Source organism: Diadema antillarum, unplaced genomic scaffold, assembly GCF_040938485.1.
Source record: "Diadema antillarum isolate AM-2024a unplaced genomic scaffold, OU_Dant_1.0 seq00000069_RagTag, whole genome shotgun sequence".
Classification (NCBI taxonomy): Eukaryota; Metazoa; Echinodermata; class Echinoidea; order Diadematoida; family Diadematidae; genus Diadema; species Diadema antillarum.
The window spans coordinates 2224300-2249560 of NW_027271168.1; the positions used below are offsets into that span (position 1 = coordinate 2224300).

Below are 25261 nucleotides of genomic sequence, written 5' to 3' on the forward strand. Positions count from 1 at the left end.
TTTTCACTGGATTCCATTCTCCTTTTATGTCACAATTATTCGAAAGACACTTCTTGTTTGTGCAATCCTTCCCCTCGAGCTGCAAAATTATTACAAACCTCGTAAATGAAGCGTAACATCTGCAAAGACTCGTGAGAGGATAATATTTTACGCGTAATGAAAGGTATTTTTGCAGAGTCTGACATTTTGAATAGAAGTCGCAACAACCTTATCACCTTTTGCTCTATACCGGGCAGCAGCACTATACGAACTTACTGAGCTGAAGCCAGTGGATAGCAAATGTCATGATGAACTTCAAGCAATTATTAAGTCCCTCGAATCCACTCCCTTCCCTCTGTCCCGATGAATAATTCATATGTCTCCAGGAAACCACTTTCTGTAAATAAAGAGGATTATTATTGTCATGATCTATTTTTTCTATATTTCTATCTACTATATTTGCCGAGCGTGTGCGCAATTATAGATAATATAGATGTTGTTGCTTTGGCTCGGTATTAAGTAAGATGGCAGGCTTCGCTGCTTCGAATGAAATGATATCTCTCAGGAGAGGAGATTCTATGTAATCAACAAGAACGTAGGACGGCAAACGGAAATGAGTTGCGTCGGTGTCGACGGCATTTTGCTGCTCCCAAGGGTGAAACGTTTTTGCTACTCCTCTTTCTGTGTTTTCCCCACTTCTTCTTCTTCTTCTTCTTCTTCTTCTTCTTCTTCTTCTTCTTCTTCTTCTTCTTCTTCTTCTTCTTCTTCTTCTTCTTCTTTGAGAGAGTAAGCGCGCAATGAAACTGCTGTTCACTAAATCACACTTAACTGGAGACTGGTTTATTAATGCGACATTTCCAACGACGATTCTAAGTGATGGCAAACAGTTTTTAAATACCTAGACGATTCTCTCTCCAACATTGTAAGGATGGGGGGGGGGGCACTGTATTTTCATTGGATTTCATTATACTTTTTTCCGTGTCTTACACGAGAGGGGTAGGTATACTTACAAAAAGCGCAATGAAGAGGAAGACAGAATGGGTTGGCTAAGATTTGAACAAGAAGCAAAATGTGAACATTACAGAAAATAAAGTCATTGAAGTAATCGAGCTTGAAAATAAAAGGTTATATCTTGATAAATCTTCACGGGAAACCATTTTCTATTGCACCTGAAGCACACTTTTTCCTTTTGCGTTGATGCATAAGGAGAAGATGATGAAATGGATACAAAACAAATCATATCGTTCACATTTCTGTCTTTCAGTGCAATTCACCAAGACACAGCTGCTGAATTATGATGGACACTTTAAAAAACAGCTATCCACTTGCTTGCATTGGTCTCCTAGGTAGAGATCAGTGGCTGACGAGCGTCTTTTCGAATGTTTGCAAATTGGCAACATCGACTAGGAAAGGGTTAAGGATGTATTCTTTGAGCCACTTCACAAAAATTATTACAATCACGACTGGAAATTGCTTGGAGGAATGAAAAAAAAAAAGAAACTCGATGGTAAATGGCGTAGATTTCTCTAACGTTTTTTCCCCTATTTTTTTTCAAGATCGCTCAAACAAAATTTAGTAAATGTCGATCAAAAGCGCAATCTCCATTATCTCGCAGATGGCGTTGAACGTCCATCCATCACTCTGGAAAGCGGGGTTAAGAGTGAAAAATCAGAGCGGGGGAGCGAAGTGCGATGCAATTTATCTCCTGGTTGGAGAGGGAAACACTCCATCCTGTCGTTCGATGTAAATCAGCCTTCCCCTAGATTTAGGAGTGTTCTCTCTCTCCCTCTCTGTCTTTTTATCCGTTCGTCTTTGGTTCAAGAGCTCCAGTTTCTGTCGTGGACGGTGACATGACATTTGCTCCTGCGACAATTTTTGCTCCGGCCTTATTTTCTCCAAGGACTTAAGGTAAGGGTTAGGGCTGTGATGGGATTTGGGGTTTTGTTTGATGTGAGGATTAGGATTAGGGTTATGTTTGTGGGTAGAATCAATGTTTGGGTTACGGTGCAGATGTTTCATTGGAGCAATTAATCATTGTCGCAGGAGCAAATGTCATGGAACCGTCGTGGCCATGTGATACCACGACGTATGCGTGTGTTTGTGGATGCGTGAGGGTGTGAATGATCATGGAGCTATACAACAGTCTGTTGTATCTCCATGTACAGTATGGTAAAAAAAAATACACTCGCATTTTCGCATTGGTAACGTCCAATATATGATTAAACTATCTAAATGCTACTTCAGGGTTTAAGATATAACATCTTAGCTCTATTTTGCAGAAAACCCCATTCAATGGGTTAAGTAGTCACAGAGAAAAGTGGATTGTAAGGTATGTCATAGGTCTGATTCTTCCAAGTTTAGCACTGGGATGCTCTTGGAACTGCATGTGTGAACACAATGGACAGAACCTGGAGGGAAGGGATTCCTGACATGCTCTACAAAACTCCTCGTTTCTCTTTGACCACTGAAGTAAATCAATTTGGATTTTCTGTAAGATGTGATAAATTAATTATAGTTTCATACCCTGAAATTGTATTTGGATTGCTTCACTATTTTTAAAGTTATCATTGTGGAGGGTCCCATTGTATTTTTTTTTTTTTTTTTTTTTTGGGGGGGGGGGACATTATACAGTTATACTGTGTACCAGGGAGGTGAGACGTTGAGCCGCAACAGTGCTCTGTTGTAGCTCCATGATACATACGAGTGTGTGGGTGTTGATGGCCGAGAAGGGTGTGGCGGAGGTGAGGGATAAGCCTGATGAAGGTTTCTTGATAGGGGAGTTGAGGTGAGGCGTGAGGGTAATGGAGATGGCCCAATAATGACATGAAAATCAAATACATTTCGGTAAATGTGCTCTGCCCACTGCTCAAAGTATTGTATACCATTTTCGGTTTTTTCTTCGTTATGATTCAGTTACATCTTGTCCATTCATTTCTACATCTAAAGTATGTTAATTGTCTCATCGTAAGCAAATGACGTGCATTTAAATCTCATTTGGATATGTAAAAGTAACATTGTACTTAATTTTGTTTATATGCAATTGTCATATTGTCCCATAATTTCGTCGGAAATTAAATAAAATGAAATGAAATGAGATCGGTGGTAAGAGTTGTTGGCAGTGTGTACAGATGATGATAAACAGTGGGTACCACTCTGTTGGTGAATACTTTGAACACCTTGGGATAAAGTTTACTGCATAATCAATATTCGTGTCCATGCATCATTATATATGGGCCTTCAATACGTGGAGTAAAATTTCATGATAAAATTCGTGGCTTTTTTTTTCATCGTTCATATCGAAATATTGGAAAGTGAATGATTGCAAGTAGTGAGTAGTGTATATAAGTGTGCGTGTGTGTGTGTGTGTGTGTGTGTGTGTGTGTGTGTGTGTGGTTATGTTTGTGAGTGTGCTATAGGGATGTTTACCACATTATTCAGAAGTTCTTTCCTTGATGCCAATTTTAGAAGGAATGAAGGAGAATTCCAAGACAAAACACTTGCCCTATAGGCAGACCTGCTTACATGACCTTGGCATGCTCTCATTAGTCCGTTGGGGCTATTGTTGTTGTTGTTGTTGCTCATTTTCTCGTATCTGTTTGTCCATGTTTTTTTTTTTGTTGTTGTTTATGTCTTTGTCTTTGTTTTTGTTTTGTTTTGTTTTGTTTCAGGAGTAGTGTGTGAAGTATTTTCCAGTCACTCATTTCCCCAGAAATTAAGACGCTTGATCTCTTTCTATTTCTGGAGTATTCCTTTTTGAAAAATCACAACATGATAATTGCTCATAACAACAAACAAACAAGCAAACAAGCAATTGATAAATAAACAAAAAAAACAAGCTAACGGAAACAACGATTACAAGTGGAATAGTTCCCCGACGCCCCTTTCCTGTTCCTGCATATCCCTAGTGTTTTATTCTTCACCAGACCTCAGCCTACTGACTTTTGGAAGACTATTTTTTTTAAACCTGAATTTGACGGTAGAGGGAGCTCTTGCACTTTCGTCGAATCGTTCATACGAATCGTCGTGATCATGATCTTCGGTGGTGTCGGGTGCATTATACTCCAGGCCAATTCTTGTTGTCAGGTTGTATTCCAGGACTCGTACGAATTCACCAGTAACGACTGGAAGACGCCACGAGTAGTAAATTGAAGTTAGAAAAAAAAAGAAGAAAACTGCTCTTGATATGTCAATCGAAAACATTAAGGAAGTGTGATACTAAATTTGCCAAGCACAACCGTGTTGCGGTACAACAAAACATTGTTAACAGTTCACAAATTGTGGCCTACATGATCTTGTTCTGAATTTATACTTGTACATTTCCAAAGAAGCCTTTCCACCTGCTTTATGGTGAAGTGCCACTCGACGGCAATTTGGCATCAATATAGAGTATATATGCTTATAATCAAACAAAAGGAATAAAAAAAAAATCAGAATGATGTGATGAAGCCACAGCCACGAAAATGCAAATGAGATGAGTTGATGACGTCACCTCAATATGGGTCTACCATAGACCTGCCTGCATCTTCACAAAGTAATTTCCCTCGTTGAGATTGAGTATTATGTAAAGATGAGATGTATTCAGTACAGTCAAGTCACTGTAAAGGTGTAATTATCAGTGAGCTGGGAGAGGATTGTTCATGCTAAGGCATTGACCAATAGTATGTATGATATGAGAATTTGAGTTTCAATGTATAATCCAATGGAAACGTTGCAAGAAATTCGATCACAATACCTGCAGCTCTACTTTGCGTGAAAAAAAAAAGACGTTTGTGACCAAAATATTTCTCGAAATCTTTAACAAGGTGAGGCCTCCCAACAGCAAGACTGCTTAATTGCAGTTCCCGGAAGCGTCGGTGCTTATAAACATATTGGATAGAAAGGTAATGGTTATCAATGATCAATGAATAAGACAGATATAGGGTTGTTGAAAAAGATAAACGTGAAATAATATGTGAGACATACAACCACATAAAGAAATATAAGAAATATAGGCCTACAAGAAACGATCGAATAAAACCAAAACAACCACAGGCTTAACAGGATTGCCAAGGAATCGATAGTGTTGTGGGACATTATATCAACGTATATGAATGATTTATGCTACTATGAAAATATTTTACATCGAAGTTTCAAAAAGCCTGCAATGCGAATTAACTTTCCTCAGAAAAGGGGCATTAGCTAGTATAGTAGGGACTAGCTGATGGGCAATTTGAATCTTATTTGATTAATAAAAAGTAACATCATTAGTCCAGATAGGTTTGATGATATACCTAGTCTTGCCGGATCTCTCTTAAACATATTCTAAAAAGTCTATTTTTTTCAGATGATGTAGAAATAATTTTGCTCTTATTTATCTCACAACTCTGGGGTTTCATTAAGAAGAAAGGAGAGAAGTCTACACAGAGCGGGTTGCAACCACAGAACTATGTAAGAGTTCTGTGGTTGCAACCCGCTCTGAGTCTACATAAATGACGCCACCACACGACAGCTAGCAGACAGTGTTATGTAAAATTGATGTTCTGTGTTCGTCAGTCTTCTGACGTTACTGCTTATGTAATTTCCTGATATACGTATTTTTAGGTAAGTTCCACCTATAATTTCATCATCATCGAGTTTTGATACAGGTATGAAATGTTTGAATGCAACGTCACCTGCTAATTAAGTTTTTGTGGTTAGTAGAAATGAGGTTTTCCAACGTCGTAATTTATGATAATGCTTTGTTCAGTCCCACTTATTGGTATTGGTGTGTTGTATTATCATCCGAAAACAAGTAGAGATCGCGGAACGGGAACGCTTAATTACCGAGATTACAGGGCACGATTACAGTATAAATTACAGCAAGTTAGAGTCTATATCCTCTCATGTAGGTCTAGCCATACTCTTTTATCTTCTTTGCAAGCATTTTTCACTTAGCTAAGTGAATCTTGAGGTTTCAAATATGCTTCAGAGTTCAGCAATAGCAATGTCATGATGTACAACAAACGAACACTGCACTGCACATATTTCCACATATTTCTAGTCACTCTAGAGGCTCTGTTCCTGGGATAATGGGAAAGAACATCAACAGCGATGATTGTGAGAAGCACTTGGCACTGTGCATGTCAAAATGAAATACTAGCTGCTAAAGAATCTACTGTGGAAGAATCTGATCAACCAGAAATTTAAATCAGGGCCTTTTTTAGTTTAGAGTAACTGCGTCAGTAAGCGGCCGTGCAGCCGTTCGCGGCAGGTACAACATACACGGTAATACACAGCTAAACACAGCATTGCACTGTTACATGCACACTACACATATACTAACACACTAGCAATCAACAAAAACCAACCGATAAAATGGGCACGATCTCTGACGAAAGTGAAATTTTCTCACCTAAATGACAACATATCGCATCCAAAATGAAATTTTCGGTACTTCTTAACATAACAGTTAAGAAGCAATGGTCCAAGAAACTTGATTTTTTGTCGTTTTCTCGATGTTCATGGATTTTGAAAACATATCCTCACGTAAAATAGAATTTTCGCGAGCCAATGTGGGCCGCCATTTTTTTCGGAAAGTGGATGTTACCATCGAAAAAAAATGAGAAAAACACGAGAAAGACATCAACAACACCGCCAGAATTGCGATCTTGTTTGCGGCCAATGCATGTGCGCACGCTATTTTCACGTGCTTTCGCAATGGGAATTGGCGCTTACGCAATGTTCGCGAGACATTGTGAAGGCGTTCAGCTAAAGATCGCGGAGCACGCGCGTATTGCATAGGGATTGTACATCGTGCCGCAAGCAGAAATACTACGTCGCATATCGCCCTTATCGGCGAAAATTGTGCCGGGTTTTGCCCTGGTAAATCATGAAAACTGCGTTGGTCAATGGTAAATTTCTTTCATGAAAACAATTGCGTTAATGAATAATCTTGTCTATGATATATGAAATGGTTGAAAATAATTTGCCTGATTTGTTTACAAGTTGGAAAAACCCTTAACAATGCTTAAACTGCCGCAAACGGGATATTTTACTCTATATAAGATGCAGTCACCATTTTCAAGCATATCATAGAAAACAAAAACTTGAGCCTGAAAGAAGTTATGAAAGAAGAGTTTGTTTGTTTGTTTGTTTGTTTGTTTGTTTTTTTAAGTAAAGTAAAATATATTTACAAAATTTGATTAGCTGAACGTGGCCTGTCAGGTATCTAGTAACAAGTTTGAAAACTAATGCTGGACTTTGCAGTCAGACAAATTTCCTTTCAAAGTTGCCTTTGCCAAATCATTAAGAGGATGTAGCACTTAAATCCTAGACTTGTTCCAATCACAGACTTGCTCCATTCCTAACCTTAAACACTTATTAAAGGCATAATTTACCATTTGCAGATGAAACAAAAACCCAGTATTGGTGCTTTAATATAGTTCTAAAGTGTGAGTTAGGGATAGAAACAACCACTGTAAAAATTTGGATCTGTATAATTGATATTAATTAAGTGTTGTTGAATACACAAAATGTGAACAATAGTTGTAATAAAAATGTTTCCAGATTAAACCATCTACAGTTACGGTTTATTGAGAAAAATGCTGCTTTTCCTTATGTTTTAGACTTTATTGCAAATTTTTTTTTGTGATAGGATGTCTTGTGACACAAGAGACCTACACATATGCATCAAATGTGATATCTTGAAAAAATTTTAAATCACTGCTCCCAAAGGTAAACAGGACCTTGTAGTTGCACATCATTATCTGCACTTAGATCATGAGACAAGCTTGTCTCTCAGCCCCCCCCCCATCATTCCTTCTCTCTCTGTCTCAATCTCTCCCTCTGTGTAATTTACTAATGTGTGACGAAAATGAGCGTATGTAAGAAATTTTGTCAAGCTGTGTAGTAATGCATGCTTTCATATCTACATACACACATTTATATTCGTAGATACACATTCAACTGTATTACATTACACCATGGCTGGATCTCATGGATCAACTGTGAGGGCGCTCTACAAGCAGATCTTACTCCTGCATCGCCGCCTGCCGCTAGAAATGAAGGCCCTTGGAGACCAGTACGTGAAGGCGGAGTTTAGGAGGCACAAGGAGGCAAAGCCTGAGGAGGTCACAAGGTTTATGCGAGAGTGGCAGGTAAGATGCAATTACTGTAATAGCCGGCAATAATGCTGCACTATTTTTTTGCAAAAATAAAGCAGTAAAGTCGGGATGATGAGGCCTATATGCAGTATAAGCAAATTACTGTATTGTTTTTTCCGACTCAGAGTATCACCTTCCTAACCAACACACATAATCATGTATGGGATTTTGCAATGTGCTGATTGTTATTGTTATTGTTATTGTTAGGAAACGTGTGGAAACGCATAGAAATAACAAAGTTTCCTGTAAAATAGAATAAGGTAGAAAAAAATTGTTGATTAGAAACAAATCCCTCTGAATTTTTTTTGTGTTTTTGTTTTTGTTTTTGTTTTTGTTTTTCATCACCAAAGTTGGGATGTGGCTTATCCGCTCTTATCGCCGGCGAATACGGTAGTCATTTTGTCTATGAAAAGACCCTGTAACTTGAGGATTTAAGGAGTGGGAAGGCTGGCCCTGTTCAGGTATATTCGAGAATTTGTGTACCAAATGAGTACAACTTTATCACTGATCCTTATGCGAGTACACGCACAGCCACAGCAGAATCTTGACTGGAGGCAGCCATTACATATAGCGTACGTCACGAAGCACATATTCACTGACCGATGCTATTTGTGATTTATATGTGTACCCCGGTAGGCAATGCCTGACTTGCATTACCTATGAATTCCCTCCCATGCTACCAGATCTTTAAAGGGAAAGTCCATCCTGATACCATTTTTATTTATCTGAAACTGATGAATCAGAGAAGTAAATTGGTGAAAATTTTAGGGGAAAAAAAATCACACACACACACACACACACACACACAAATAAAAACTGAATTATTGAAGTTTAGAGAGTAAGACTAATTGACAACTCTGCATGATGTAGGTGTAGCACAGCTCTCCATCCAATTTGAGTGCATAAAGTTACCTTCTTCTTTTTTTTCTCCTGAGGCCAATTTTCTTCAGACCTATTCTTGGGATATGATAACTGTGATACATTTTTGCATGGTCTTCTCTGCAAATACATTCTGTCTGTGCCCAAATATTGGAGGAAAAAAAAAGAGGAAATTAATGAATCATCGAAATTGTCACTGATGTACTTCTCTGATTCTCTGTTTTCATACAAAGCGGCATAAAAAAAGGATGGAATTTCCTTCTTAAGTCCTGATGTGTTAGTCTTTCAAATTTCTTAACATGATCGATGTAATGCTGTTTCCCATTTCAAAATTTCTCTTGTGCAAATGGGCCCGTATGTGATATCACTCACATGTAGTCTTTTGAAGAGAACTCCACTTGTAGAAATCAAAACCTTTTGCCCACTTCAGATGCCTTCATTTTGTCTTACTGTTTCTCTTCATGAAGTATTAAATAAAGAAGTAATTTACAATTATCTTTTTGAATGTCTAATAATGTAAAATCCTCAAGAGAAGATTTCTTTTGTCTGCTTTTGTAAGATAGATTAAAAATGATTGAAACTTGATATCAAAGTGGCAAATTAGGAATGAAATGCCAGAAGTGTCTCAGAGACACGCTCAGGAAAATTCCTCTCGGATGTGATCCGGCCCATACAATAATTCTTATTTTCAACTAGAAGATTGATAAAGTCCTTCAACAATAGAGTTATTGCTAAAGTTCATCTCTTGTTAAAGTGTTCAGCAGTTACACAAGCTATATTCGAAATCTGATGGTTTGATGACAAGATCGCCTCAGTTACGTTAATATGACTGGAGAAACAAAGTGTTTGTAGATGTTTCCACATCGGCTACCAGTGTGTGCTGTTCCGTCATTTCAGATGTATGCGACCACTCTAGCCCAGCAGACGCAAGGGGTCACGGCAGATGGTGAAGCTCAACAGGTTGGGGAGCACATGGCGGAGGCAAAGCTAGAGGACCTCAACGACACGCAGGTTGGACAGCTGTATGAACTCTACAAGGAGACCAAGAAACCCTCTCAGTTTCTCCACCAGGAGGAGACATGATGCTAACAGACTCCCCTTCTTTTTCACCAAGACTGAAAGACTGAAAAACAGAAAATAAAAGCCAAAAAGAACCTACATGTGTGTGTGACAGAGAGACATTTTAGCCAAGCTACACAATAAGACTGGACTCAGTCTGATTATTGGATGCAGTTTGATTCTTGCGAAAATCGACAGAAATGCAAAACCCAACATGCCTTCAGTAGATGATGGACTGATGATTGTTCAAATGGAAGTACTTTCTTAGAGTCTTCAAATCTACAGGATGACTGGCTCTACACATAGCCAGCCGTTTGATGTCCGTTTACTGGGTGGTTGAGTTGGGATATTTATGCATGTGTGTGACATTCGGACCATCAAATCAGAAGCATATGGCAAGTTTTTATATGCTGTTATGTCTTGAGGTCATTAGTAACTGAATCATGCAGTAAGTATTCTTGGATTACCAGGATATTGTGACTTCAAACTAAGATTGACATACACCCTCCAGATCTTCAAGAGTACCATAATACATGGAATGGAAACATCAGTCCAGGGGCCTGTGGCTTAAAATCTTAGAGTGGTAATTGATCGCATTGTGGATCCAGCCCAAAGCTTGAACGCAACTTTCAATTGATTGCAGGTTGCATGACGTAAAGCAAGTTGGGATCGGATGGAGATCGGATGCTTTTTGCACTTCTTTCAGAAATATTTCTTATGTACTGTTGGTGAACCTATAGTGATCAGTGCCAGGGTATTCCAAAGATGCAGTCTTAATTATTAAAAAAAAAATCCTGTGATGACGCTTGGCAAATAAATCTCTTTCGTTATTGTGCAGTGTTATTTCAAGGTGATGATTTTTCTGATGTCTCTTAAAGGTTACACCTCAGAAAAGTTTTTTTTTTCTGTCTTTAATGACAGGGTTCACCCTACCTCAAAGTTTTGAGTGATGTCTGTTAATGAGAACTGAGTTTATATGGTAACTCCAAAATACTGGAACAAAGACAGTGGATGTTCAAAGTCTCTTTTGAAGCTCACCCTAATTGTGCCTGGTGAATGAAAGCGTATATGACAGGTTTTCCCACCCATTTTTGTAAACTCCTCATTTAAATTCATCCGGTGAAGCTTACAGCACTCAAATGATAATTGTCATTTTCTCACATTGTCATGCCCTGTCACTAAGGGTAGTTTTTGATTTTCCAAAGGATATTTCAACAGTGTTTGATCCTGAGAACTTTGATGATAGTAAAATGTTTGAGATGATGATATCAACCCTACAAGCTCCCGGATGTTATTCATATTTGTCAAGTGTTATATAGGCCTTTACGTATATGGAGAGTAAAACAGGGCCCCATTTCATAAAAGATCTCATGATAGCAAATATTGCTGGAATGGCAACTTCCAATAACAACAGTCAATCAGGAAGCTGGATTCATGTCGTTACAATGACAAATTGCCATTCCAACAAGAGTTGCTAATACATCAACTCTTTATGAAGTGGCACCCAGATCTTTCTGCATACTGCAAAGCATGATTCTTAGCAGCTTGAAAGTTTTGCAAATTGGGGCCGACGGTCTCTTTTGCGATATGAAATTTTTGCAAATTGCCACTGGCATTCAGTGCATATAACATATCAGTAGACAAAATCTTTCAAGTGCATTTTAATTTCGCGAATTGTGGCTCTCGCGAAATTTGCAAAATTAAAATACAGGCGAACATTTCTGATATTACAGTATGTTTCCATGAGCATATTTCTGCATATCTGTCCATTGGATAGATGTGGGTGAGTCAGTGAGTGCTGTGGAAGGAAAGTGTTTTTATGAATGATTACTGCATTGTACATATGATGAGTTAACAATTGAATTCAGACAAGAAGTACAGCATTATACCGTTTATATCAGGGTAATGATATCGAGTGAAACTTTGACAAAAATGAATGCGAACAGACGAAATCAATTTTAGCTGTTTCGTGCTCAGGTACAAACTGTAACCGATGAATTTGAATTGCAATCGATGCAAACAGATGGCAAAGCACAAGATTTAGTGACAATGATTCAAAATCGATTGATAAAGACAAAATTGAAACAAGCATTCCACATTGCAGAGTGTCTGGGACGAAATTGAAAATGTGTTTTTAAAGATTGAACAAAATTATAAAAAGCATGAGAACACTTATTGTTATTTAACTAAACATAGAGGGTCATTAGTTTATTGACAACTACTTTCGTGTTCATTGTTTATTTATCAAAGCATGGATTTAGCTAAATCATGGTAGAAAATGATTTCAATAAAAGCTAAGTCTGAATGAATTTGCCCAACTCACAATGTACAAAATATATCTTAAGGACTTTATATCAAGTACATCAGAATAAAATGTGAATATGAGTGAGATTTGTTTGTAGATGAGTGATATTGTAGTACAGTGCACTCCCGTTATAACGAACACAGTTAAAAACAAAATTCTGGTTACAACAAAGTAAAAATTTAGACCCCAACATTATCTGTTTTATGTATTTTTATTGTTGATTTGTTCAGTTATAACGAAATTTCGATATAATGAAAGAATATTGCTAGTCCCATGGACGTTGTAACAGGAGTCCACTGTACAGAACTTCTGCAGTTGCAACATTGTTAGACATAAGTGACCCCCCCCCCCCAAAAAAAAAAGAAGAAGTCAGTAGCACATCATAAACTTCTAAAAATTTGTGTGTATGATATATACGTACGTATATATACAGTGTATATGTATATATATATATATATATATATATATATATATATATATATATATATATATATATATATATATATATACATTGTATATATATATATATATATATGAAGTGTTTGTTCACAAAAAACCGATAAGTCCATTTTAGAAGATTTTGAAGTACGGTCTCTGTCATAAAGTACAAAATAATACCTTTTAAATGATATATTGGTCACTACATATAAAGGTACATTTTTGAAGTTATGGTCAAAAGAAGCAAAAACTTTCTTATTATACTCTTTATTTCTCTTGACCTTTAATCGCAAATATCTCCATTTGGCAAATATAGACTTATCGGTTTTTGCAAACAAACTCTTCATATGTATAATTATATATATACATGTATATATATATATATATATATATATATATATATATATATATATATATACAGGCTGTGTATATATATATATATATGCACACATATGTTATTTACACAGGGAGGGGGGGGGGGAGAAGAGAGATACAGCAAATATACAGCAAATAACTCCGTTATTTGCTGCTCCCACTTTCCTATTCTTATTGCAACAGTTTGCTCTTGCGTGTGAACTGCCTTATGATTTCTGCTGTTCGCAGAGAACCAAGTGGCCGACATCGAGGTAGCCGCTGTGCTGCGAGTAACCAACACACCAAGATGGACAATGTGGCAAAGTGAATAGCGCCATCATTTGTTGGCTACGTCAATAAAGAGAATGAGACAGAATTTCAGTTGATATCATGCGTGCCCGTTTTTTTGGAAACATGAGGTTTATATATGACATTTTATCTCTTTCACTTTCTCAGTTTGTCAATTCTGCAAGAGGGAAGGACAACGTATCGTATGTATCCCATATCCACTTCAGTCATCATAAGATAACATGTTTTGTATAAATAGATAATGGAATGTATATATCTAGAGAGATAGGTAGAAAGATAAAAGTATTAAAGCTCTGCTTGCAAAGTTCAGAAACTTTAAACTGTATATAAAAGTTATTACTCTTTGGAGTGAATGAAATGTGGAAGAAATTCTGTAAAAAATGTGACGGATTTATGTTTCATTCTCGGTTCAAAGATAACCGTAGAACCGTGTAAGAAAACTGAGCAATGTATGCATGAACATGAACTAGGCGAAATGGTCAGTGGCATTCAAATAAATGCAGCTTAAGTAGTTCTCTGTCTTTTTTTTTTTTAATTTCGACTTGTTAATCGCTCCGCCTACTTTTTCTCCCACCCCCCTTCTCTTGTCTTTCTTTCGTTCTCTTTCCACTTCTCCATCTCTTCCTTCCCTTTCCTTTCCTGTCCAAGAAAGAAGAATGTCGCCCTCTGTTGTCTTCTGTTGTAAATGTGATTGGCTATGCTTTTAATTGAGAGTAATACCGGGAGAGTGCTTCCTAGTTGACGTACGGTAGAGAATCGTAAGTCATGTAATTTCGTTGAAAAAAGAACGAACAACTTTGTTGTCGTGAAAAATTTTAAAGAAAAGTTCTATCAAACTTCGGACTGTCAGAACGGCAAAAGAACTTAGGCCCTAATAACTCATTCAAAGGCAAATGCATAGTCATCCATTATTCTAGAAATTATCTTTTAGTCAACCATTTAAAAGTGAGTGTATTGATCGTACACATTCCTTGTGCTAGAATAACCAAAGAGGGTTGGAATTTGTCAAGCTACGTCTTATTCTGTAGCTTCAAGTACTTGTTTAAAAAAAAAAATCAATGCTCATTCGTGTTGACTTTGTTTTCGATCCTTCACAATTTCGCAAGATACCTGCTTGCCGTTGTAAAAATCAGAGATCTTTCTGCAGACGTGAAAGCGAAGGTTACAGCTCGTTATTCCGAAGGTTGATATTCCGAAGGCTCTTTATTCCTAAGATTCGTTATTCCGAAGGTTCGTTGTTCCGAATTTCATTTTCGGATTGACCAATCTTCGGAATAACGAACCTTCGGAATAACGCCACAAATTTTCGGATTAACGAACCCTTTTGCATTTTCGGATTAACGAACCTGTAGGTATAGGGAATTTGCGTGTTTCGGATTAACGACCCTTCGGAATAATGAACCTTCGGAATAGCGAACCTTCGGAATAACGAACAGCACCCAAAGCGAAATGTCATAAACTTCCAATATGCTCATCGTGTGGGATTTGTTCAGTCTTGCACACCCAAGACGACTGATTCTGAGAGAGACGTTCATTTCACTTGACAATAATTGTCCGTCTGTCACTCACACTTATCATGTCTGTCAACGTCGAACCGAACAATGAAACCACCGGTTACGTAAGTACTGTCTTTTGTGACGATCAAGAGGCCCACACTTAAATCAATCATTATTTGGTTCAATCCTAACTCTTCCTCACCTCTTCTCTTTTCTTTTTCCTTCTCATTCTTCTGTCTTCTTCGTCTGCCTCTTCTGCCTCTCTCCTTCTGCTTCCTTCCTTCTCCCTCTTCTTCTTTTCATAAATTCCTTATTCAGCTCCTTCTTGTTCTTCTCAAGAAGGGGGGGGGGGGGTGATAGTCTCACCTCCCTTTTGTTCTAACTCTAGTTACTGCTTTAGATTTATCTAACTTGTTCGCTCCTGAAGAGTTTCTCTTTCTTCCTAACTTTTTTTCTCTCTTCTACTGCCTGTTCTCCTCTCTCATCCTCTTCTTCTTCCTCCTCCTCCTCCTCCTCACCCTTTTCTTCTTGTTTTCGTTTATGTCCTTTTATCTATTCCTCCTCCTTTTTGTTTCTTCTAACTTTGCTACTGTTTCAGACTAATCTCCCTCTTTCACTTTTGAATATTCTCTTAGATTATTGTCATTCTGTTTCAAAAAAAAAAAGAGGAGGGAAATGGCATCTCATTTTCAGCCACTCTTTCTGATCATTTTCGTGAGGAGAGGAAGGGAAAACATGTAATGCGTTGTTCGCTCGCTTTGTGCCTGATGTTTTTACCAGTTACTGCGACTAAAGACTGCCGAATTCAAGTGACGACAAACAAATTCCCCTGCGAGACGGGGGAAAAACTGCTTTGTCGGTTCCTAATGCGGACACGAGGATTCCAATTAATTAAACATGCAAAGAAGGCGGCTCGATTTGCCGGTCTAGTGGACGGCAACACACGCCGCGGCTCACGCGGAAACAAAACGCCAGAATTACAATCTATTGTTATTACCGCTATAATAAGTGTAAGACGCGTGCTTTAACAGGCGAGAAAAGTACGGCGTTAGTACTCGGGTACCGCAATTTTTTGTTTTGTTATGTTTTGGTTTTTTGTTTTTGTTTTTTTGTTTTTTTTTTTTTTTGGGGGGGGGAAGGGTGTTTTTAGCTATCTGCGCATGCGTGTAAGTTTTTGGATATCGAAATTTTGGTCCCAGCATTACTTTGGAGCAGGGAGGTGATACCTCACCTCCCCGTTCGGAGTGTACTCAAGGGGGGAAAAGACTACTCTTCCTGAACGCAGCTTTTCCTTTTCTTTCCTTCGTGGTTCATTGCCTTCTCACGGAGGGAGATGTGATGGATCTTTACCCTTTTGTTTCTCATCCTTCTCCCCCCCCCCCCCCCCCCCCTTTCCCCCAGACAAGCAAAAGAAAACACGGATTGTTGTAACACACATTCGCACACAATATTCTATGCCGCTCAAGAAAGTTTGTGGAACAACATTTGAAATTTGATGTGGCTGCATTATTCAGAATGACCGCGCATTTCAAAATATCGTGAGCATCATACCAGTGAGACATTATTGCTTTCTGATGATAATGTATACCGCATTCATATTATGATAATAGAACAAAAAGAGATAATTTCAGTTACCCTTAAAACTTAAGATTTAAACGAATCGCACAACTTTTGAGGGACTTTAATCTATGAATATAACCTTAATGGATATGTTAGATTGGTATATAGATAGACAGATAAATAGAACGAAAGATAGAGATACTGTAGATACAAATCATGATCAGTGTGCTAATTAAGCCGCCGCTAAGAAGGCAAGAAAAGGTGCACGTCTCGAGTTCGACACCCACGAGTAACACAGCCACGAGTTCGACACCCACGAGTAACACAGCCATGAGCTCGACACTGCGCAAATAAGGACCACGAGCCCGACGATCTAGGTAGGCTAAGCAAGGTCCGAGCCCGACACTTCTTTGAATAGGCAAATAAAAACATTAATCCCCTGATATAATGTCGGGTCTCGTGGGCCTTTATTGACTATAAAGTGTCGGACTTTTTTTTCCGCTTACTGTCGGACTCGTGGGCCTTGTTTGCCTACTGTTGGACTCATGGGTCTTCTTTGCCTAGTGTCGGACTCATGGCCAGTATGACTCGCATAGGCTGTGTGACTCGTCGAACTCGTGGGCCGTATATGACTCGTGTCGGTCTCATGGGATGACCCTGAAAATATACCTACTAAAGGAGCAAGCAGGCACCGGACCGACGGCTGTAAATCCCCTCCGAATAACCGTGTCTTGCCAAGGGGCACAACCAATGACAGGGGACTCGAACTGGGGACCTCGTGGTGCAGTGTGGCGTGTAGCTCTTTATTTAATGCCAATTTGTACACCTTGATAGGGAGGAGAATCTCTGTGGATAAAGGGTTTTGGAAAATGACACAACCATGGTTACAGGTTCGAATCCTGCAAGAGACCTTCTTCTTGACAGCAGTCGCAACCTCATGCCTCCGGTCGGCACGTGCCAAATTCTTGTATACCAAAGTATTGTAACTTCGACTGAACTCATGGAACCAAATATAAGATGAAGGCACGCTCCCCGCTCATTTGGACCCCCTCAGACGTAACCTTTAACGGGCCAGTGACCTCAAATGTTGCAGCAAAGTTTAAATTGTTCAAAGAATGCAAAGCATCCCCTCTTGGCTGTAGAAAGAAGTGAAGGATCGTCTGCTGTCAAGTTTGTCTGTGCAGACCAAGAGTAATTGTGATTTTGGAAACCATTCTTGATTCATGCACTGAGAGTAAGAGAAAGAAAAAGTGTCAATGGCCCTATCATAATACACGCAAACCAGCCCTTCAGGTCTAAAAATGGTTCCATGGTTCATCGAATCTTTCTCCTTAAGTGTTTGTCAAGAAGACTTTGCTGCAAAGAGCTCACACATCAAGGTTGTAAAAATTGCTATCATGCATGCCTACATGATAGTATTATTATGTGTGATTGTGTGTATATATAAGATGATTACGATTAAAGTATTCATTTAGAAGTTTTCAAATGCAAAATAGATTACTTCATTTGCGAGTTATCATTGGAGCTGTTCAAAATGTAGCGAATTCACTCTCATATTCAAATATTATTATGGCGCCATTCGACATTAGCATAATAGAGACTGCCAAATGTGTGCATGGAGCTTCGTTGTACCACATGCCATGCCCCCCCCCCCCCAAAAAAAATACAACGGGACCCTCCGCAACTATAACTTTAGATATAATGAATCAATCCAAATAAAATTATTTTAGGATATGAAACTATAACTTATTAACTTATTAACCACAGCTTACAGAAAACCCCATCCGATTTGCTTCGGTGGTCAATGAGAAATGAGGATGTTTGTAGAGCACGTCAGGAATCCCTTCCCTCCAAGTTTTGTCCATTGTGTTGACAGTTCCAAGGGCATCAAAGTGCTGAACTTGGAAGAAACGGACCCGACATGCGTTACAACAATCCACATTTCTCTGTGACCACTCAACCAAATTGAATTGGGTTTTCTGCAAAATGTAGGCGCGAAGTCAAAGTTTTATTTTCTGAAATAACATGTAGATTGCTAAATCATTTTCAAAGTTATTAATGCGAAAATCTTTATTTGTATCTTGTATTTCTTTATTTTTTTTTTTTGGGGGGGGCATACTGTACAGCTCCATGGTGTGTCAGAGTCGATAATCACAAGTAATAAGAATGAAGCATTTCATTGCACATTATATCGAAGATTCTAAACAAAAAGTGTTCGCCATGATCGCCAGGATAAGATATAATTACAATCAGATCAAGAAGATATTGGTAGAGAGGCTCGTCAGAATGTTATCATCGTTGATTTTATTATCTTATCCAGTTATAATATAAATCCAAATTATTTCACAAAATCAAAACCGGAAAGATGTTTACTGAAATCGACCATGAAGTAGGGGCCTCCACCGGTTTTAACGGGTAAACGACCACACAAGGTGGAAACCACAATATCGAGTAATTAACATGAAGTCGATTCGTTGTTTTGATTCTGTTATTTCGTCTCCATGGCAGCGGCACGGTGTGGCCGTATGTGAAGGGAGAGTCCCCGAAAGGGAATGGTTAGACTGACGACTCCAGTTGTTTTGACTGTCTTTGTTATATTGGATGAATTGGAACGATTTAGCATTGATAATAGTGTTGTCGAATGGGGAGAGCGGCCTTATGTTTGCGATCAGCTTCTGGACCATGAGAAATGTCGAGGAATCGTCGATGCAGTGATACAGTTATGAAAACAAGAAAATCTATTTTTAAGTGTCATTGTGTTTTGGCATGCGCCCTTGCCGTGCTCGTTCCGTCGAATGCAAATTTCTCTTAACATTCGTTTGCACATGCAGTATGATATAATATCGTAGCATATTATATGACAGAGATGTGAGAGATGTGTAAGTCGCGTTGATTTACGTGCAAAACTTTGCTGACCATGCTCTGTTGAACTCTGCGATCTCCGTTGATCATGAAGGTTCACGCACTTTTCATTCATTGATAATTTATGCACATGTCAGCAGAAGAAGAGGAAGGAGGAAAAATCAATATCTGATGAAGAAAATATTAGTTTCCAATGTGTCTTTGCTATATTATATATCATGAATGCATTTAGTTATGATTCGAATTACAGCAATTCCAATTGATTGACAAATTGCCCTATCTAGTTTACATCGACGTAAATGTGTATGCACATAATTAATCAATGTTTTAGTAGAAGCTATGAAGCTAAAATATTATGCTAAAAAAGTTATGCCCATGATTTTTTTTTAAATCATGACTACTACTAAAACACTGATCAATTCGGTGCATATTTACGTCGATGTAATCTGTCAATCAGTTGCATTAAAAACAACTTGACGCTATATTAGCATTCATTAATTTGAAGGAATTACACCGAAATTACAGCAATATTGTAAAATCAATTCTTTCCAAAGTTACTATAGTAATCCTCACGCATTATCAATATGTATTTTGTAATTCATTTGATACTTTCATTTGAAGAAAAAAAACAGGAAGCATGCCGAATGAAAATAAAAGCGAAATTCAGCGCTGTCAATACTGCGAAATAAAACAGACAGCGAAGAGAGGGGAGTCTACGCTTCATTCGACTTGTGCAACTCCATCTTTGCGAGACGCATGCGCATCATGGCGCGTAGTTCTTCTTCATGCCGATGAGGTATCGGCATAATGTGAAACCAGCGAAAATATGCTTTGATTCGTTGTTACACATGCAATGTCCCCAGCCTCGAATGGATTTGCCTTGAAGACATACTTATGGGAAGCAGCAAACGATCTAACCGGTAACTCAAATTTTATAAATTGGGATTTTCTTGAATCTAATGGCAATTCTTAAAGAACAAAATTCTAAAGAAAGAGTAAGTGTTGCAACTGATTGACAAATTGCCCTACATCGACGTAAATAAGCACTGAATTGATCAGTGTTTTAGTAGTAGCCATGATAAAAAATCATGGGCGTACATACTCGAGCAGGATTCGAACCCACGACCTCCTGATCACCGGACAGGCGTCATCTCCGCTAGACCACCGAGCTTTCGCCCGACAGCAAGTGTTGGTTCTAATCCTTATAGCATGCAGCGGGTACTGCTTTTGTTATTCAAATTTATGAAGTTCTTCCGTCGTGATGTTTTCATTGCAACTGATTGACAAATTGCCCTACATCGACGTAAACAAGCACTGAATTGATCAGTGTTTTAGTAGTAGCCATGATAAAAAATCATGGGCGTACATACTCGAGCAGGATTCGAACCCACGACCTCCTGATCACCGGACAGGCGTCATCTCCGCTAGACCACCGAGCTTTCGCCCGACAGCAAGTGTTGGTTCTAATCCTTATAGCATGCAGCGGGTACTGCTTTTGTTATTCAAATTTATGAAGTTCTTCCGTCGTGATGTTTTCATTGCAACTGATTGACAAATTGCCCTACATCGACGTAAATAAGCACTGAATTGATCAGTGTTTTAGTAGTAGCCATGATAAAAAATCATGGGCGTACATTGACAAAAAATCAGTTGCAATGAAAACATCACGACGGAAGAACTTCATAAATTTGAATAACAAAAGCAGTCGGGCGAAAGCTCGGTGGTCTAGCGGAGATGACGCCTGTCCGGTGATCAGGAGGTCGTGGGTTCGAATCCTGCTCGAGTATGTACGCCCATGATTTTTTATCATGGCTACTACTAAAACACTGATCAATTCAGTGCTTGTTTACGTCGATGTAGGGCAATTTGTCAATCAGTTGCAATGAAAACATCACGACGGAAGAACTTCATAAATTTGAATAACAAAAGCAGTACCCGCTGCATGCTATAAGGATTAGAACCAACACTTGCTGTCGGGCGAAAGCTCGGTGGTCTAGCGGAGATGACGCCTGTCCGGTGATCAGGAGGTCGTGGGTTCGAATCCTGCTCGAGTATGTACGCCCATGATTTTTTATCATGGCTACTACTAAAACACTGATCAATTCAGTGCTTATTTACGTCGATGTAGGGCAATTTGTCAATCAGTTGCAATGAAAACATCACGACGGAAGAACTTCATACATTTGAATAACAAAATCAGTACCCGCTGCATGCTATAAGGATTAGAACCAACACTTGCTGTCGGGCGAAAGCTCGGTGGTCTAGCGGAGATGACGCCTGTCCGGTGATCAGGAGGTCGTGGGTTCGAATCCTGCTCGAGTATGTACGCCCATGATTTTTTATCATGGCTACTACTAAAACACTGATCAATTCAGTGCTTATTTACGTCGATGTAGGGCAATTTGTCAATCAGTTGCAATGAAAACATCACGACGGAAGAACTTCATAAAAAAGAGTAAGTGTTGTATTCAATGAATGCATGTATTTAAAGGGTGTGTACAGTTCTGGTCGAGGTGAAGATTTAGCTTTTAACGTTTTGTGAGATATTCAGAAACCACTCTATGAGATGTCAAAGAGCATGCAGTTCTAAGGGGTATCAAAAGTTTGTTCGATGAAAATCGGTTTTGAAATGGCTGAGATATCCAAAAACAAGGTGAAACAAAGAGATACTTATAAAGTTGGGGCATGTCGCCTTTTATTATTAGCACTTTTTTGGATATCTCAGCCATTTGAAAACTAATTTTCATCAAATAAACGTTGAATCCTTCTTAAAATTACATGCTCTTTCATATTTCATAAGAGGCTTTTCATTATCTCACTTTGGAATGTTCAAAACATGAATCCCCACCTCAACCAGTACTGTACAGTCCCTTTAATGAATAAATGATGAATAAATGAATACATAAATCAATATGCATTTAAGAATGAAAGGATAAACAAATACCTTAGTAAACAATGCGCACGTATATAGGCTTACATTCATGTCAGTGGTAGGCCTTAAAAAGAGCACTACAACAACGCATTTGTCATAACATTATGAGCTGGAGACAACGTTATGAAAAGTGTCATATCAGCCGAGTTTCCGGGCGTTCCCCATGGATTACATAACACCGGGGGTACTCGGCGATGTTCGAAGGAAGAGCAGTGACCCCCCGAATTAATACCTCATCCGTTCGAGACAGTCGGTATTTCTCTGTAGCAGTTCGATCCCTTCCCAACTCTATCTGTGTAGCATGGAGTCCTATGATATTCACAATCCTTCTGCAATGTCTACAACAGAATGTTCACGGGAAGGTGCCATTGTTAAGTTCACTGTACAACGTGGCACGTGCCAAATTTCAGTTCACACTTCCCGCCAATTATCAGGAGGGGATGATAGCAGACGTTAGTAACTTTGTGGCAGGTTACCAGATTATTGTGTGACAGGTGTACTATTGGGATGGGTTCTCAGATGCGAGTTCATTTCTCCTCTAGACTCCTCGGTATTCAACAGATATTACAGGACTTGATTATTATATGTATGGCAAAGAAAAATCTTTTATATACGCTTCTTCATAATTTCGTAATTTTGGAGGAGGCTTTTGACATACGGATGTCAAATATCGAGTGTCGAAATGATAGATCAAAGTGCAAATCTAATCATTTTTATTATTATTACTATTGATTTTATTCGGCATTAGCAAGGCAATATACAGTAAGCAGTGAAACAAGTGAGAATAATTAATTAATTGTATATTCAAGAAGGTGTACCTCTCTGCAAAAACTTGACCAACGATAAGCCTTGATTTTTCTTCTACACAAGACTATTCATTCGGCTCCTCAAAAAGGCTAACGATCATTATTCAAAGCACAATATAAAACCTAATAACACGTATACAAAAAGCCATTTCAGGGCCAAATCACTTTCAAATATCGTCTAAGACGCTGTTGATTAAGTACTCTGTGAAACAAAACGTTGCACCAAGGAGGTACACTAGGTTGCACGGCTTGTAATGTGTTACAGCCCGCCGTAAGATCACTAATCATCTTCTCGTTTCCCCACCAGATCTCGGCTCGGTTTATCCAAGGGCGCCATCTATTGAATCCAAATAGATATTATGCAGAAAAACAAGGAACAAACAAACTACTCCTGTCCATTCTATGAAAGTATGTACCAAATCAACAAAAATTAAAAACCACAGCTAAATAGAAGTGACTTTATGTAACAATGCTTACCTTTTCAGAAATATTGTATGAGCACAATATTCAACTTGGTATCCACAAGAGTAAGGTTGAGATTTTAGAGAAATAATAATCTTTGAAACGGGATCAAATTGTTTCCAAATGTACAGAGTATGTGCAACTGTCCTCTGTTTTGTCACATTAATATTTTTCAGACCATATCTTCATATTAAGCACTTTCCTTGACTCTTGTTGTTAAAATTTAGTTTTCGTTACTTTAAAAAAGAAAGAGAATCATATCCATAACTCCCTCACGATATATAGCTTTCTCAGAATTTTCTTTGAATATTCATTCATTGTGTGTGTGTGTGTGTGTGTGTGTGTGTGTGTGTGTGTGTGTGTGTGTGTGTGTGTGTGTGTGTGTGTGTGTGTGTGTGTGTTTTGGTAAAGGCAAAGGTGGATACAGAAAAGGCCTATCGATTAATACGAAAATAGTGAATTGTCCTGTAAAACCGATTTTAAGCATTTCTCAGTAGGCCTATATGGCGCCGTTCGTGATAGAAAAATCAAATCAGCTTAGACAATTACATTATAATTGAGAAGCACCCCCCCCCCATGGCTTTCCCGTATAGTGTCAAATCGTATTGCAAGATATTCTGACTGCGCAGTAACTGACCAATATTAGCCTTGCAAAAGACATACTAATCTTTATCACATTGAATTTTGCTCTATTGGTTGATTATTTTTAAATGATTTCTGCACCAAGAATTGGGTGCTGAGGCATTAGATATTACTACTTTGGTGGACATTGTGTAAAATTCATGATTGTTTTCGTTATTAAACTCATTTTATTATTGCAACGTGAAAAACTTGCTATGGTTGCCATTGTTGTCATAGTAACTTCTGTTGTTGGTTGCATGTGCTCGTGATTCTGGTGTGCGCTTCCTTAACTTGCCGCGAATAGGATCTGCAGTGTATGTACAACCAGGCCTAATTTATATACGGTAAAACGGCTGACTCTATAGATTAATCGTATATCAGAGCTTTAGCGTTCTCTAAAAGACTCGCAACTGTTGGTTTAGTTTATTGTTTCATTTCTACGTTTTTCAAACGAAAACAAAATTGATACATAACTGAATACAATGAACTATGATATACAGAGTAGCTTCACGAGATGATGATATATATCACCATGCGCCATATACAAAAATGGTATCAATAACATTTCAAAAATGCAAAAAGAAAATTAAAAAAGAATAGGAAAGCATGTAAAAAAAGAGTGAAGAAAATATTAATATTAAGAGTGCAAGTGAGAGAGGGTAAGAGTGCATTTCTGTACACTGGGTGCAAATCTATGGAAACAAGTACTTTATGTCTGGAGCGCACTCAAAAGAAAGACGGGAGAGAAAGGGGTACAAGAATGGGGGATGTGGGTACGGGGAGGGCGAAGAAAAGTCAGAGGACAACTCTGTGATATAGTTGTTACAAGAGCGAAGCAAATTGGTTTAAATTTCTGAACGATATTCTGGGCGATTCTCTTCTTGTACCAAGCCGGTCATCACCCTCTGACGAGCCAGCACGAGAAGGAAGTGTACACGGCATGGGACCCCTTCTCTTCGATACTTGCTCCCGCCACTCTCAGCGGGCCGAACCGTCGAGGAACCGTAGGGGGCTCACCGCAGCTCCGTCTGGGCCGCATGCACTTTCTCTCCCCCCGCCCTGCATGATATCATTAAACC

General features: G+C 38.6%; 1 protein-coding gene across 1 annotated transcript; it reads left to right on the forward strand.

Moving 5' to 3' along the window:
- Positions 1-7919: 7919 nt before the first annotated feature.
- On the forward strand, positions 7920-10066 carry LOC139725944 (succinate dehydrogenase assembly factor 3, mitochondrial-like). Its single transcript, XM_071637028.1, has 2 exons — positions 7920-8093; positions 9876-10066. Exons 1-2 carry the CDS (start codon positions 7920-7922, stop codon positions 10059-10061), a joined length of 360 nt encoding a protein of 119 aa, XP_071493129.1. The 3' UTR covers positions 10062-10066.
- Positions 10067-25261: the final 15195 nt, after the last annotated feature.

Coding starts and splice junctions, on each gene's coding strand:
- LOC139725944 (XM_071637028.1), top strand. CDS start 7,920: ATGGCTGGATCTCATGGATCAACTGTGAGGGCGCTCTACAAGCAGATC. Junction 8,094..9,875: donor GGTTTATGCGAGAGTGGCAG/GTAAGATGCAAT, acceptor CCGTCATTTCAG/ATGTATGCGACCACTCTAGC.